The sequence below is a fragment of the Triturus cristatus genome, chromosome 11, assembly GCF_964204655.1.
Source record: "Triturus cristatus chromosome 11, aTriCri1.1, whole genome shotgun sequence".
Classification (NCBI taxonomy): Eukaryota; Metazoa; Chordata; class Amphibia; order Caudata; family Salamandridae; genus Triturus; species Triturus cristatus.
Window position 1 is genome coordinate 1,047,216,257 of NC_140594.1, and position 14,983 is coordinate 1,047,231,239.

The 14,983-nt window shown below is 42.6% G+C and overlaps 1 protein-coding gene across 1 annotated transcript in view; it reads left to right on the plus strand.

Annotated features, from left to right (window-relative positions):
• The first annotated feature begins 1,006 nt into the window (after positions 1-1,006).
• Positions 1,007-14,983, plus strand: part of LOC146785920 (fetuin-B-like) — a 39,325-nt gene continuing 25,348 nt past the window's right edge. Inside the window, exon 1 of the mRNA XM_085635318.1 lies at positions 1,007-1,327. Within this exon, the coding sequence (XP_085491444.1) occupies positions 1,097-1,327 (231 nt within the window). The 5' untranslated portion in view covers positions 1,007-1,096. The remainder of the gene's footprint in view (positions 1,328-14,983) is intronic.

Sequence of the window (14,983 nt, forward strand, 5' to 3'; positions counted from 1 at the left end):
AGTTTAGACTTCAAGTCTAAAGTTAGACTACAGGTCTGATGTTAGACTTAAGGTCTAAACTTAGATTTCAGATCTAAACTTGAAGGGCCCGATTCACAAAGGTAAAGTTAGAATAAAAGTCTAACACAGGCCAAAAGTCTAACTTTACTACTTTTCAGTATTCACAAAGGTATGTTACTAGTAACTTTAATAGTACTATTAGTAACGTTACTACTAGTAAAGTTACTAGTAGTAAAGTAACTAATAGTAAAATTACTAATAGTAAAGTTACTAGTAGTAACTTACCTTTGTGAATACCAAAAAGTAGTAAACTTAGACTTAGGTCTAAGTTTACTACTTAGGCCTAAGTTTACTACTTTTTGGTATTCACAAAGGTAAGTTACTACTAGTAAACTAACTGCAAGTAAAATTACTAGTAGTAATTTACTTTCGTGGATACTGAAAAGTAGTAAAGTTAGACTTCTGGTCAAACTTTGCCTTTGTGAATCGGGCCTTTGGTCTTTAGGTGTTAACTTAGACTTCAGGTCTAAAATTAGACTTCGGGTCTAAGTTTACATTTGTGAATCGGGCCCATGTAAGAGTATGTAAAAGAGTCCTATAGGAGTACTATTTAGGTAGTTTAAATATCTTTGTTAATAAGCCCCAAAGTAAGGCAAAGGCTTGCATGTCCCACCTCATCTCCTGCACCGCAGGACATCTACTAGGCACAGTCCTGTCATTCACCTGGGAGAACCTGTTTGAAAATCATACCTCAGGTCCTGACTTTGGAAGCTGAGCGAGAACAGGTATCATGAGGTTCTAAGACAAATATATTGATAGGACACTGATACCAGGCGGTTGACCCTTTGCAAGGAAAAGGGCTATTGCACAAATAAATTGGCCTCAGGTATGAACTACCCATCAATCATTCACTCCAAAATATGCTGATTCAGCCCACTTTATGCGCAGATAACTGACACGATTGATGAACAGGACTATATAAATCATGCTAGTTTGAGTAACAACTGGGTGTTTCCTTTGTGCTTGCCATTAAAGATCAGCTAAACCCAGCCAGCTGCAGCTCAGAGAGGGGGGGGCGCGTCTTTCAAGCTGGAACATGAAGCAGCTAGCTGCAGTCCTGTGTCTCGCGCTGCTGTCCCTGGCCAATGCCGTCAGTCCGGTGATCCCCGTGCAGCCATTACCCATCCCACCGCTGCTATCTGAAGACTGCAACGCCACCGAGCCCCAGGCGTCCTGGGCTCTCGAGGAGATCAACAAAGACAGGGATGAAGGCTTCGTCCTCGGCCTTTACCGCGTGGTCGACGCGCACCGCCAGCCCGCGGTAATGGTAAGTGCTTCCCGTCGTCTGCCTTGCAGCACAGGAAAGCGGCACGTGACGCTGCTTGCTCCTTTGGACCAATGAGGTGGCGTAAAAGCTCCGCGAACATGGTTCTCTTCGCGTTTAAGCGCGTGCTTCTGTTAGAAGGTAAGTAAAAATTAAACTTGCTCTAGCATTACCATCGTGCTTAACTTGGTGCACGTGCCCCTCCTAGAAGTAGAAAAGGAGGCAATAATGCATACAAAAAGAAAGTCAAATCAGTTTGTCTCTTTACCATCCATTTTTGAGTCCTAATTTCTTATGGGATGGGAGTGGATAGAGTTATTGAACTGCTGTCGTTAATAAACTAAAGCCGCCCTACCCAGAGTACTCTTTTTTTTATCACCCTTTGAATTGTGGGAGGCCGAGAAGAGACCTTTAGATTCATATACTGGCTGTCAAGGCTACATGCAAGACTTTTCAGCAGACACAAACAGCTCACAGAGCCCCTTTACTGGCTAATTGCACCCCTTTCAGCAGCCACCTTAACTCACCCAGTCATCTTACTGACCAATGGCACACCTTTCAGCAGCCACCTTAACTCACAGAGGCATTTTACTGCCTAATATTGGCACACCTTTCAGCAGCCACCTTAACTCACTGAGCCATTTTACTGCCTAATGGCATATATTTTCTCTGCCATCTTTATTAGGGAGAGCTCTGCTAGCTAGACTTTGCATTAACCTCTTTCGCATGTTTGTTCCTGGCTCTTGTTAAAATCCACCCCTATCAGTCTATTTTGTTGGGCGGTTGCAAGTCTTCCTGTTTCAAAATGTCCTACATTTCAACATTCACCTGTGACGAACGGCCGATTCACAAAAATGTCGAATACCGCTACATCATGCGTTTATGGATGCAGAAGCATTTCTGAGAAGAAATAACTTGTGGTTTCCCAGATGTATGCCTGTCAGCCCTACCCATGCAACAATTAATAGTCAATAGTGCAGCTATACAGTTAGTGAAATATCCAAAACCACCTTTATTTTGTTTCCTCATTTTATCATTTAACATTTTCCATGCGAAGAAGCCCCTTCTACATTGCCACAATTTTTTCCAGTACTTGAGGGCACTTTTCCCACTGCTCCTTCCATTGTAGGTGATGATTTAGAAATGCACTTGGTATGAGAAAAGCATGGCAGCCATTTGTGAATGTTGCCAATATCTGAGTCGCCCCAGTGCAAAGCTATTGGAACATCCATAATCCCAGTCTTTTGCAGTAGAAGATTTTCTGCTGAACCAAAGACCACCAAAAAACCCAAATTATCATCTGTTGGTAAAGATGTAGTTTTGGTCCTCCATGTTACTAAGGCGTACAAATTGTGTTCAAGAATTTAGGTAGGGATGCACGAAAATTGCTTTTGTGTAAATGAACGAAATTGCTCAAAAATTACAAAAAATTTAACAAAATGCAAAATCGGCATTTAGCACTATATCTTAGCATGGAATGTGTCCTCAAGTCCAATTTGGATGGAAGGATGCATTTCATGCTTAAAAAAGCTGCGAACAAAAGCGAATCGCACTCTGGTCATTCGTCTTGCTCCTATTCTCCTTCACCACAATCAGGGCACAAGTCCTAAAAAAAGAAAGTGGGGGACCTACCAGGTTAGGCAGTATACATCTGAAATCCTGACGTGTGCCATGACAGCGCATGATGTCACGACGCGTGACATTGCATGTGACATCACAGGAAGTGACCTCACTGGAAGTGACATCCCAAGAAGTAACATCAAATATTAAGACCTCACACATATGATTATCAGGTATATCATGAGTACATTTAAGCGCATTATGAGATTTAACAAATGAGATTTGGCATCGAGGCTGTGCCAAAAAAGTGGCGCAATCCCAAAGCAAAATCTGGGCCTCAACTAAAACATTTATTTTTTTAGCCCTGCCACTAAGAAATTGGCAACAAGGAGAAGCTTGGCAGTAGATCTGTTATGCTTACTTGGTTGCAAAGTCTACATTTTAAACTATTTGATTGGGTTAAGGCATCTGCTGAAAAGGTGCCCAGTATATCTCAGAATGGTGAGATAACTCTGGAGTTTAACGCATTTGTTGGAGAGATCTGTGCTTTGTGAAGTCCTATATTTGAATCAAAGTAGTATAAGGTTAATGTGTTCTGCAAAGCACATCATGTAACATGCAGATTACAAATTTGTATTTTATGTAGATAAGTTTGCTGCCTTAAACACTGAGAACCTTTTGTTTCCTGCAGTTCATAAATTGTAATCCTTGTAATATAGCACAGTGAGCTATGAAGGACATGTGAATCCTACATCTTGTAGCCATGTCTCATGTAACTCATCTTGTACATTGATTTATACATTTATATGATTTATTGTCAATGTATAATGTGTATGTTACGTAAAGAGCTCTGACACCCTGCTTTGGGTTGTGTAGCGCTATAAAAGAAATAAAATAGTGCTATTGAAATTGTTATTTGTGTCAATAGTGGGACAGACCAACACACCTGACATTCTTACAGTGCATGCACCTCTTATATACAGGGACTGAACAAAGGCAAAAGCATTCCTCTCTTAAGTACCTGTGAAGCCGAGTGCCTTTGTTTCCCCACTGTGGCATTTACATTTATGTGTGAGGTTCCAGGCCGCCCCCAGTCAGGATATTCAAACAAAAGGAGGCCTGATGGCCCCTTAACTTCGGCCCAGCTCGAGGTGAAAAAAAAGCTCCTTCGCTGTCTGCACGTTGCTGCTGGGAATTGAAAGCAGACAACGCACATGCGCTGCTGAACGTGTCACGGTGTCTTACAACGGGAAAAGTTCCGCATATTTCTGTGGGTCCCAACTTCTTGGCTGGGGGGGCCGCGTCCACCCACTATTTTCACTTTTCCCGTGTACCTGTGTGTACCCCCGACTTGTGCCCTGACTACAATTGTGTTGTAAATGTGGCTTAATTGTGTCATACGGCAAAAAAAATTATATCAGGAAGTTGAAGTCGCAAGCATAACATAAAAGTCACAAAATTACATGAGACTATGCTCGTGCAATGGAAATTTCACCAGGGCTTAGAAATTCCATCTGAATCCTTTAATGTTTTGCCAATGTCCACTCCAAGCATCAGGAGTTTAATCGGCACAAGCTTCTCTCGCGCATCAAGATGTTCATGCAATCTATTTCTGCCACAATGTGCAGAGCTTTCAAAACATTCATTGATCTGCAGCATTGCTTATCCCTTTTCAGCACTCTATTGGTGTTAATCCAGGTGACCTTTTTTAAACTTCCTGCTTCTAATGATACTGAAACCATATTTTTTTTTTCATTCTATCCTCACCCACAGTATTTACAAATCCCCACAGTCACAGAGTTGAAATGTGTCCTTTCTTTGGATGAAGTAACCACAATGGCAGAGCTGTCATGAAAATATAATTGATACTTTAATTGATTTTTCCTATTCAAAGTTTTCATGAACAGGGACTGTATTGAATTTTTTATTGTACCTCCCCGTTACCAAGGTTTTTGAGAGAAATTTCCTCTATAATTGCTGTTTTAGATGCATAATAGCCACAATAAATACATTCATAATATTGCCATGATATTTGGTGAGTCCATACAAATTAAAAATGTGCCTCAGAGATCATTATACAAACTAGATGGAATATATGACATGCAGATCTGACGTTATAAGACCCCCAAAAATTGCAATAAAATGAGAATTGAAACAAAGTTGGACGAGGGGTAAAGAGAATTGAGAGATGGATGTCTTGTCGATTCTTACTGGGTTAGGAGCATGTAAAATTTGGGTGAGAGGTGACCCCCCCCTCCTAATTAGTCTGCAATGGGAAATAAACTGGGAGGAGAAAATTTCACTATATGCTGACAACATCTTATTTTATGTCTCTGACCCTGAACTTTCTATTGATAGAATAATGTAAGTTATCAAGATTTTTGGGAGATAGAGTGGATTTTGCACTAACTGGTCTAAATCAGTCTTCTGTCCACTCAGGAGGTGGGACCCGTACCTATCGATTTGGGGTGACGTACAGATCTCCAGACAGGGCTTTTGATACTTGGGACTTAGTATTACCCAGTCTTCAGAGAACTTACTCAAGGGCAACCTTTTCAGAACACTGGAGTTGTTAAGGAAGGATACTATGCATTTGAAAACAATGCCACTCTGCCTGTTGGTTAGGGTGGCTTTATATAAAATTATAATGCTACCAAAATTCCCATATGCACTACAAAACATGCCCTATGTCATTCCGGAAAGTTTCTTCCAAAGTGTAGTTCAAGAACTACGGCAACTCCTGTAGAACTGTGTTACCCTGAGGATAGCTCTAACTAAGCTCACTCACGGAATCTTCGAGGATGGGATAGCCCTTCCAGACCTGTGGTGTATTATTGGTCTGCACAACTGGTGGTAGTCCATGAATGGGTCTTTGCAGATCACTGTGAGACTTCCGTGAGAGGTGATAGGGCGCTCATGGACTCAGGAGGATACATAGTAGCCCTATATGAAATAAAAAGCTGATTGATCTGGCCAGCATTTATTTGAGTCATGCTCCAGATATAGGATAAGGCTGTCCACCAGATGGGGTGGTCTGCGACCCTAACAGGTGCTACCTGCTCTGGAACTCCAGGAGGATACTCAGGCTGTGGGGCCCGTCAGGCTTCCGATATTGGGATTTAGTAGGGATCAGCACCCCTAGAGATGCATGGGTGGCCACGACCATGAGGAAGTTTTGAGAAATCAGAGAGAAATACATGATACCCAAGAGGGAAGTCTTCCGCTATTTGCACCTTCGGCATGCCCTCTCTAAGGACATCCTAGATGGTACTCAGGTACCGAATGACATTCTGCTAGAAGATAGAATACTTGAGGCGCCCCTGAGGTGCTAGGCGGTATCTCAGATTTTTAGATAACTCACGAATAACCTCCCGGGGGCCCTGGATGCTAAGCAGGAAATGTGGGAACAGGATCTTGGAGACTTCTCCGACGAGGACTGGACTGGTGCACTCAATGGCTTTAGAGAGGTGGCGATTAAGATGGGGTTCCACCTTGTTCAACTAAATATCTTACATAGGATTTGCTACCCTGTAGTGCTGCTGACTAAGATTCATAGAACAGACAGAGAAGAATGTCACCGGTGCTGTTGACAGAGTGGAACCGTCTTGCATATACTGTGAGACTGCCCCCTCCTGCAATAGTATTGGAAGAGAGTGGTGCAAACTCTGGCTACAGTGATGAGACTGACACTGACCCCAGAAAGGAAGCTTTGTGTCTTGAGCGTGTGGAGATACAAGGAGAGTACTAAATATCAAAGCCTGTTCTGTAAACTTTGTTTAGTAATAGCCAGATGTAATATTGCTCAATTGTGGGGCTACCAGACCTTACCAGAAATAGAGCACTGGAGAAAAGACATGGCTGGTGCATGGGAACTAAGCAAATTATATATAAAGGGAGGGGGTGCCCACATAAATTACCCAAAAATGTGGGACCCGTGGAGGAATCACCGGGGCTTCTCATAACTCTAAATATGAGGTGAGGTCCCGGCGGTCCGAATACGGCCCTGATGAGCCTTCAGAGGGAATGCTGAACTTGTCACTATAATGTTTGTATACTTGATCCTCCATGTATAAATATCATTCCGTATAACTGCCCACCTGCTGTTGGGCTAGGAATCACACTGGACAATCTGTAATGTTGACTGACTTTTATGTACTAATAAACAGAACTTTAAACAAGCATTTGCAATGCAATAGGTCTCGCATTTACACGAGTTTAAGCTATTGGCATTGTAAATGACAATGCCTTTTATTTATGTTAAAAAAACAAAAATAAAAGGCATTGTCATTTGCAATGTCAATAGCTCAAACTCGCGTAAATGCGAGACCTATTGCATTGCAAATGCTTGTTTTACCAAGTAAACACAATTAATTACATGTAAAGTGGCTAAACGTGCCAACAGAGACCCAATTCACCAAGTTCGCAGTGGTCGTGCCACAAAGGAGTAATGCCAGAGCAGCCGCATTTGGAACTGCGGAAGCAGTTTGAGCCCTGGTACTAACTCTACATTCTATAATTATGACAAATCAGTTAATCGCTCAGTTCCTTAAAAAAGGAATCTGAACATGTGTAATGTAATTGGGTGCTTCTGGGTGGAATACAAAAACAATCAGAGTGCATTTACAGGAGAGTACCGAAAACGTGCAATAGCCAACATTTATTTACCAACTCAGCACACTCTGTGTGCATGAGATCACATGGAGCTCTGACCAAACATGTCAGAAAGGGACGTTGTACTGTTGAAGGGGTTTTAAAAAACCCTTATACGTGTGTGCACCCGGTGTTATAGTTTTATTGTAAATAAAATACATTTAGCGGTTTAAAGTAACCGACGGGCTACTAGCAGCCCTTCAATAATGTAAAAAATGTATATATTGGCCTTTCTGACTGTTTTCCTTGGGACAGTGTTGGATTGTACTTACGAAAGCCACTGCCCAACGATCAGCATTGTTTTTGCTGCAATGAGTAGTAATTGTTTGGTTTAGTATGCAGTGGTGTTGCAAGCACATCTTTGTGGATATGGTGCTGTAAAAGCAGAGCGCTATCACATGAGGCATGGTCAGCCGAGGCGGGTAACCCTCCAGATGCTGGGGAAATATGTTTTGTATTAGGAGGAGGCGGATTCTCGCAGGGAAGAGCCGGCCAGAGGTGGTTGCTCTGAGCAAGGCAGGGTGGAGGGCAGCACAGCAGACTTCAAGAGAGAGGGCTCTTTGAGCAGACACTAATCACCTTGTGTTGTAAAGAGCTGTAATGTCTTGCATAAAATTAGATTTTTAGCGGTCTGCGATGGTTGGAGTAGAACAGGGAAAGCAGCCTCGACCAAGCGACAGCGGGAGCAGGGTGATGGGGGATGGGAGAAGAACCAAGATAAGGGACATGATTTACAGCCATCGGCTGAGCGCATTCGGAAAGCCAAAAAACACAACATTCCTAAAACACGAGCCGAGACAAAAGAAACAAGTAGGTGCGAACGTTAAAGTGAAAGTAATCATTTTGCGGGCGCTTTGATGTTCGTAGTGGCCGCGCGGCTCACTGAGAACATCAAAGCGCCCGCGAAATGTACACGGAGGCTGCCAAATGGTGCGCGCGCCCGGCGCACATGCACTGTAGTTGGGGGCCTGAAAAGCACTCGTTTGCACTTCCAAATCCCCGTTTTCTATAGCTCTCGCCAGAGCAGCGATAAAGCGCTGGCTCAGGCGAGACCTAAAAAAGGATAGGAAAGTTTTTTTTAGTTAGGGACTTTGACTGGAGAGGTTGCTGGAATCAGTTTAATGGGTCACATAAAGTCCTAAGGGGCCTAAATACGAGTTCAGCTGTCCGATGGCCCGCTGAACCTGTGGTGGCAGTGCTGCCACCACCGCACTGGTGGTCGGTCTGCTGTTTTCCAAGTTTGGAGGTCCAAACACCACAGGACAGCTTCAACCGACAGGGATCTGTGATCCCACCGGCAGTGTTGAAGCGGTCAGAGGGTGCATTTCTCCCTGTGCAGGAACATGTTGCAGCGCTCCCATGGGGCTGCCTTTCTATGGCTCTCCTTTGAGAATTAGAAAGGCACTGCCGTCGGACTGCCGCAGCAGGACCGTCCGCCAGGATTAAACTCGCAATCTTGCAGGCTGGCGGTCTGACTACGGGTTTGGCGGTCTTGCAGCAGGGTGCTGGCGTGGCAGCCTGCTACGAGACCACCACACTTGTAATGAGTCCCTAAATATACATGCACAATTGTAAAAAGAATGTGTTAAGATGTTTCTGCTCTGCATTATCTATAGAAAGTGCTCACAAGGAGGTCCCAGGGTTTATTGGTTGGTGGACAAACGTGTATCTTAAACCTCCTTAGTTTCTGTTTTAATTATTTTTAAATGAGAATTAAAAAAGATTTAAAAGATCAGAAGCCAAAAAGTTACTTGAGGTTTTACTTCAAGTCTGCCTTTAATACTATGATTCAGAGGTGCTGGTGATCGAATGTGGGCTTCTTCGTAGAGTCATAGAAAGTAAATAAAGGATAAAACAGATTCTCAGCTAGGTATAACGATATTTTCTAGCAGTGTGGATTATCTGTTCATTTTGAAATGGAAAATCCCAGACGGAGTGATGGTCAGGAACAGTTTTGAAAATGAGAATATTTACAAGAGATGTGTTTGAGTAATAACGTATACGTAATTATCTGACAACTGCAAGAACCATAATAAGTATCAAAAACATTGATAATGGTCCCAGAAAACATGATGTTCAAGCAGCAGCACAGACATCTAGCTCTTTGAACAAGCATCAGCAAAACCCTTTGTCTGGATTTAGTGTGCTAGTGCATGCAAATACAGATATGGAGAACGGCATCAGCACATGAAAGATCGGCCTTTTGGTTTTTGCCAATGCTTGTTTAAATACATTTTTTTATTTACCATATCCGTAAAGGAGTTTAAGAAATGGTTTCATCATGCCTTTTAGTGTAATTGGTGTCTAGTAACAGATGACATTTTGTATTGGAAGTTATTAACGTCTGCTTTGTTCAAGGCATGTCCAGCACGCTTCTGTATCTTATCAGCAGTTTCCTATGTTCCCTGGTTTCAGAGAATAGATGGTACCAAAAGAAAAAAATTGGAAGCCTGTATAAAAATTAGAAATAAGGTACAAATGAAGTTTGCTCTTGGCGTAGGTTAGTATGGCTGCTCGAAAATCATGGCTGGGGACTGGTAAAAAGTTACAATGGCAGCCACTTGCCTGTAAATGCCATTGTCTGTAGGTTAATGTCCAATCTTCTACTAAATTCCCACTCTGCCCTTACATTTCAGCAATGTTCACTGTGCCCATTTACAGGACTTTGTCCCTCGGCATGGTTTTGGTGTTTGGCTTTTGCAGGCGGATGCCTTCTTCAGGGGTAGAACATGGGTACTCCAGACATGCACACATGGGGCCATATGTATGAAGCCAATTTGCGATCGCAAATGCTGAAATTCACAGAATTTCAGCGTTTGTGATCACAAATTAGCAGTGTGCAATGTATCACACAAAAAACCCCTCGCAAAATAAGGAATTGCAAATTTTGCGATTCCCTATTTTGTGATTGCATTTAGGGAATCACAAATTGTGATTCCTTAAATGCAATGTAAGAAGCACAAAAGAAAGTGCGATTTGGCCTTAAGGAATCGCAAATTACCACCAACTACAAGTTGGTGGTAATTTGGGATCTCAATTAAAAATGCACTATTTTGCATTTTTTAAAGTGCCATGTGGCGCACATACATACCCTTAGGGCATGTATGTGCACCACATGTGCACACATGCACATTTCAGGGGTGCAACAGGGTGTCCTTTTGACACCCTGGCACCCTTGAAATTGCATTCTCAATTTGCGATTCTCTAATTGCTAATTGCGAATTGAGAATGTCTTCCCATTCATTCCTATGGGCCTCCTAGCCCATAGGAATGAATGGGAAGGTATTCCTTATTTGCAAATCTCAATTTGCGATTCGCAAATAAGGAATATGTGAGAGTCACAAAATTATTAGCAAATCCCACATACATTGCATTTTGCGAACCTCAAATTGGGCTGAAAATCACAATTTGAGAATCGCAAAACTCTATTTTGATACATATGGCCCTTGGTGCTGAAATTGTCATCACTGTCTTGAGGAGCAAAACAGCATTGATCACATCAAAGCCAAGCTCCTGCACCAGCAATAAAAAAAAACTCCTATCCAGTAAGATTTACATTTCAGTTGCACCAACAAGGTCAAAAGCTACTGCTTGGCACACCAAGCCACCGCTTGAAAACATCTCCCGACCTAGTAAGTCTGTTGTCAGTGTCAGGAGGCCAGTAAGGCCTATGAACCATAGGCTCTCTACTGCTCGAAATGCAGAATTCAAACCAAGGGTTCCTATGAGATACTCCTCATGGATGTCCATAACTCTTCAAATCTCTCTTTACATGCACAACTGAACTTTACTTACCGTTGTCTCCTTCAGAAAAGCCCTGAACAAGTGCCTGTTCTGCCAGCATCTCATTTAAGATGTCTGTTCTTTCATTGTAATAAAAGACTCACTCCTCAATGTGAGTAGTTCTCACTCTTTTCTGGACTATGTTTGTGGTTCCTCTCTCTACTTCACTTAACATGTTGACATGTTCACTGCCGTTTTCTGCTACATGCAGAGCTCAGTGACACATTTTAGGTGCAGACTGACCAATATGCAACTGTTAAATAAGAAAATAAGTAAGTGGCCCCTGAAAGCATCTTGTTGGAAAAAGGGCCAACTAGCAGATTGTGTTTGCAAAGCACTTCTACCGGGCACAGAAAAGAGACTTCAAAGTTCTCTAAATGGACGTTCAAGCTATCCTTGAGAAACATGAAAATAAAAGGTTCTCCTTTGGCACTTGTAGTAAATCCAGAGCACACATAAATGAAAACTAATGTTATTCTTTTGATTGTCCGCTTGCCCACACCAAGATGGCTGCCACGGATAAACTTGCGTTGTACCTTCAAAATAATGGCACTATTGCAGAGATTCTATTAGCCAAACCTTTACAAAAAATGTATCAGCCACACATGAGAAGTGTGTGACTACAGCGGATGCGTGTATATGGTTTCTGAGCAGTAAAGGAATTAATAAAAAGATAATGTGAAGAAACTGTTCCCGTGGCGACTCAGAAGCTTTTGTGCAGCTCTGGTATTAAAATCTTTAGGGAGGCCCTTAATGTTCGTTTTAAGTCGCAAGCAATCTGGGCACCACACACGTGGAGCTGCGAGGAAGGGGAGGCACACCATGCTGAATTCAGTTGCATTGGGCACAGGAGAGGCACTTTTTCCTGTGCCTACCACAGAAAGGAAGTCACCGCCCGCCCTGGCACATACATGAAGGGTTGAGTGGCTGGTGCAATGTGGCAGATGCTGTCGCTGAAGGAGCAAGGCAAACTCACTGACCTGATTAGATGAAAGCTGGTGGGTGTAGGGGGGAGGAAATGGCAATGGAGGTAAGATTTGGGGCAAGGAGGAGGGCTGGTCCAAGTGAGCGCAGGTTTGGCAAGAATATTGTGGATTTCGGAGGGAAGACCACAAGGACTCAGTGCATCGTTGAAGGTTGTGTGCAGTTTCAGAAATGTTACATGGGGTGGGATGTTGTGGTGGGAGCTGCATCATTAATTAGAGGTTTACGGTTGGCAGATCGGCGCATATAAATTCTCCCTACTTCCACGGACAGAGTAAATCTACAGTCACACGCACATATACTCATCATACGCTAGGGCCCATCACACCAAATTCACAGTATTACTCTATCCACACTGAATATATGAGAGAAACCTAAACCAATCTGCATCTAAAGCGAGGCCAATGCGACCTTAAAGAAATTGTCCTGAGTCATGATTTTAAAACATAGGAAATACATCTGAAACTCAATAAATGACAAAGAAATAACCACCCGACACAAGAATTCAAATAAATGCTTATTTATCTAAATTAGTTCAAAAATGGAAATCAATCATTAGCAAAATCATTATTCTCATAATTACCTATTCTAGCTAAATGGGTCAGGACTGGTCTCTCGGTAAAGTCTCTCGAGCTGCCGTCCTCGGCATAGTAAGAAGTCCAAAACGCGATGAATGTAATGAGCGCAATCAACATGGACCCTCTCTAGTCTAACATTTTTATAGGAAAAATAACAAATAAAAGTTACAAACAAACTTTAGATATCCATTGAACCACTGAGCAGAGCGAGCAGGAAAGGAAGTCTCTTGCTTACATTTAGAAAACCTCCGCTCAGGAAAAATCACAAAAATAAAAAATACGGAAGAAGGAAACTCGAGTTTGCAAATGTTACTTTCGTAAATGCTCTTCCTTGGTATCATAGCAGAGCCACCGCAGACTGGTCATTGTTCATTGTGGCTTTATCCTTCTCCAAGGACAATTGGAATCATTCCCAGAGCTACTGTCCTCACGGAAACTTTCTACACAGGCAGAAGCTGTGGTCAGGTGACTTTCGACCATGTTCAGGAAGGCCTCTCGTCAAAATTCAATCACTCGAGTGCAGGCTGTAAATGGCAGCCATCTTGTTTTAGGCCAAAATGGACCATCTTAATTAAAAGAAACACAAAATAACATTACCACATCATAATGATTGTACAGTGTTAATCCCCACTAATACCCTTATGTGTATGTAATTATCTAGCCTTCTGCAACACAATAAAGCATTAGCACACGTTATTTTAAACGCACAAACACAAAACAAATTGCACTTACGACACACATTTAATAAAACCGCACATTATTATTAAGCAACATATATGCATCCCACGTGTAATCTCTCTCATTAGTAATGTTGATTAATCCAGACAAAAACAAACTATTAATTAATCATTACAAATTAGTAATTTTAAATCATAACATATATACGAAACTGGAGCTTAAAACTCGATAAATTTTCAACAGAAAACTCTGCTCCAGCACTTGCTTCTCGCTAATCCGAGTGCTGAGAAAGATCCTCCCTTTCTTGCCTAACTCTGCTAGAATGCAGGTTGTGAGATGCATAATTCTCAGCAGACTTGATTATTGCAACTCTCTAGATCTGGGTGCGCCTAACACCCTTATCGGGAAGCTGTACAGAATACAGGCCATTGCAGCGAAACTCACTTTAAATAGGCAGCGAGGGACCTCAACCACATTAGCCTTGCGAGATTTGCATTGGCTGCCGACCCACCAGCGAATTCAATTCAAAGCTCTATGCACTGTGTTTAGGGCAGCTCATGGAATGGGCCCTAAGATCCTGCAAAGAAAATTCAGCTGGTATTCTCTAACTAGAAACCTTCGTTCTGCTTCTGCATTTCTGATGAATGTAGTCAGGTTCAGGCGGTCCAGAACAGGTGGCAGATCCTTCTCTGCCATCGCTTCTCGGCTATGGAACACTCTCCCTTTGGATCTACGTCAGGTCCAAAGTCTTATGGATTTCAGGAAAAAGTTGAAAACGTATTTATTCCCTAGGCTGGAGTAATTTTTCCTTCTGATATTATCTCTCTTTTCCTCCCTTCCTGTGTCACACCTCGGCTGCCCCTATTAACTTCTGGTGGGGACTCTCCTTTTTAAGTGCCAGGATACCCGTCGGGTGATAGAGCGCTATATAAGCACCTCATTACATTACATTACATGTTAGTTCAGTTGGCAAGGTAGTTTGGGTGGCTCAGCCGAAGGGTTTGTCGTGTAGTTCCTACTAATCCATAGGTTCTGCGTGTCTGGTGGACAACATAAACTTGGGGTGAGGTGCCTAGACTGATTCCAAGCACCCCCACAGAATATGTTGGCCTCTGGATCAGCTAGCTCACAGTGCCACCATAAGCCCCCCTAGGGAGCGAATGGTTTCTGGCAACCACTGAACATGACAACCCTTACCCCTCAGAGATCATGGTAACAGATCAGAACTTGCACTGCAAAGCATCCTTTGGCACTCAAAGCAAGCGCATTAGAGTGACAATTCCCTCCCAATGCTCTCTGAAAGAGCAGCTCCAGTGTCTTGCACCAGCTAGTAGGGTGACCGCATTAAATTCCTCAATATAAACAAAACAGCTAAGCCTGCTTTGTTATTATATAAATATGTTTTGCGGTACCAGCGTGAGTACTT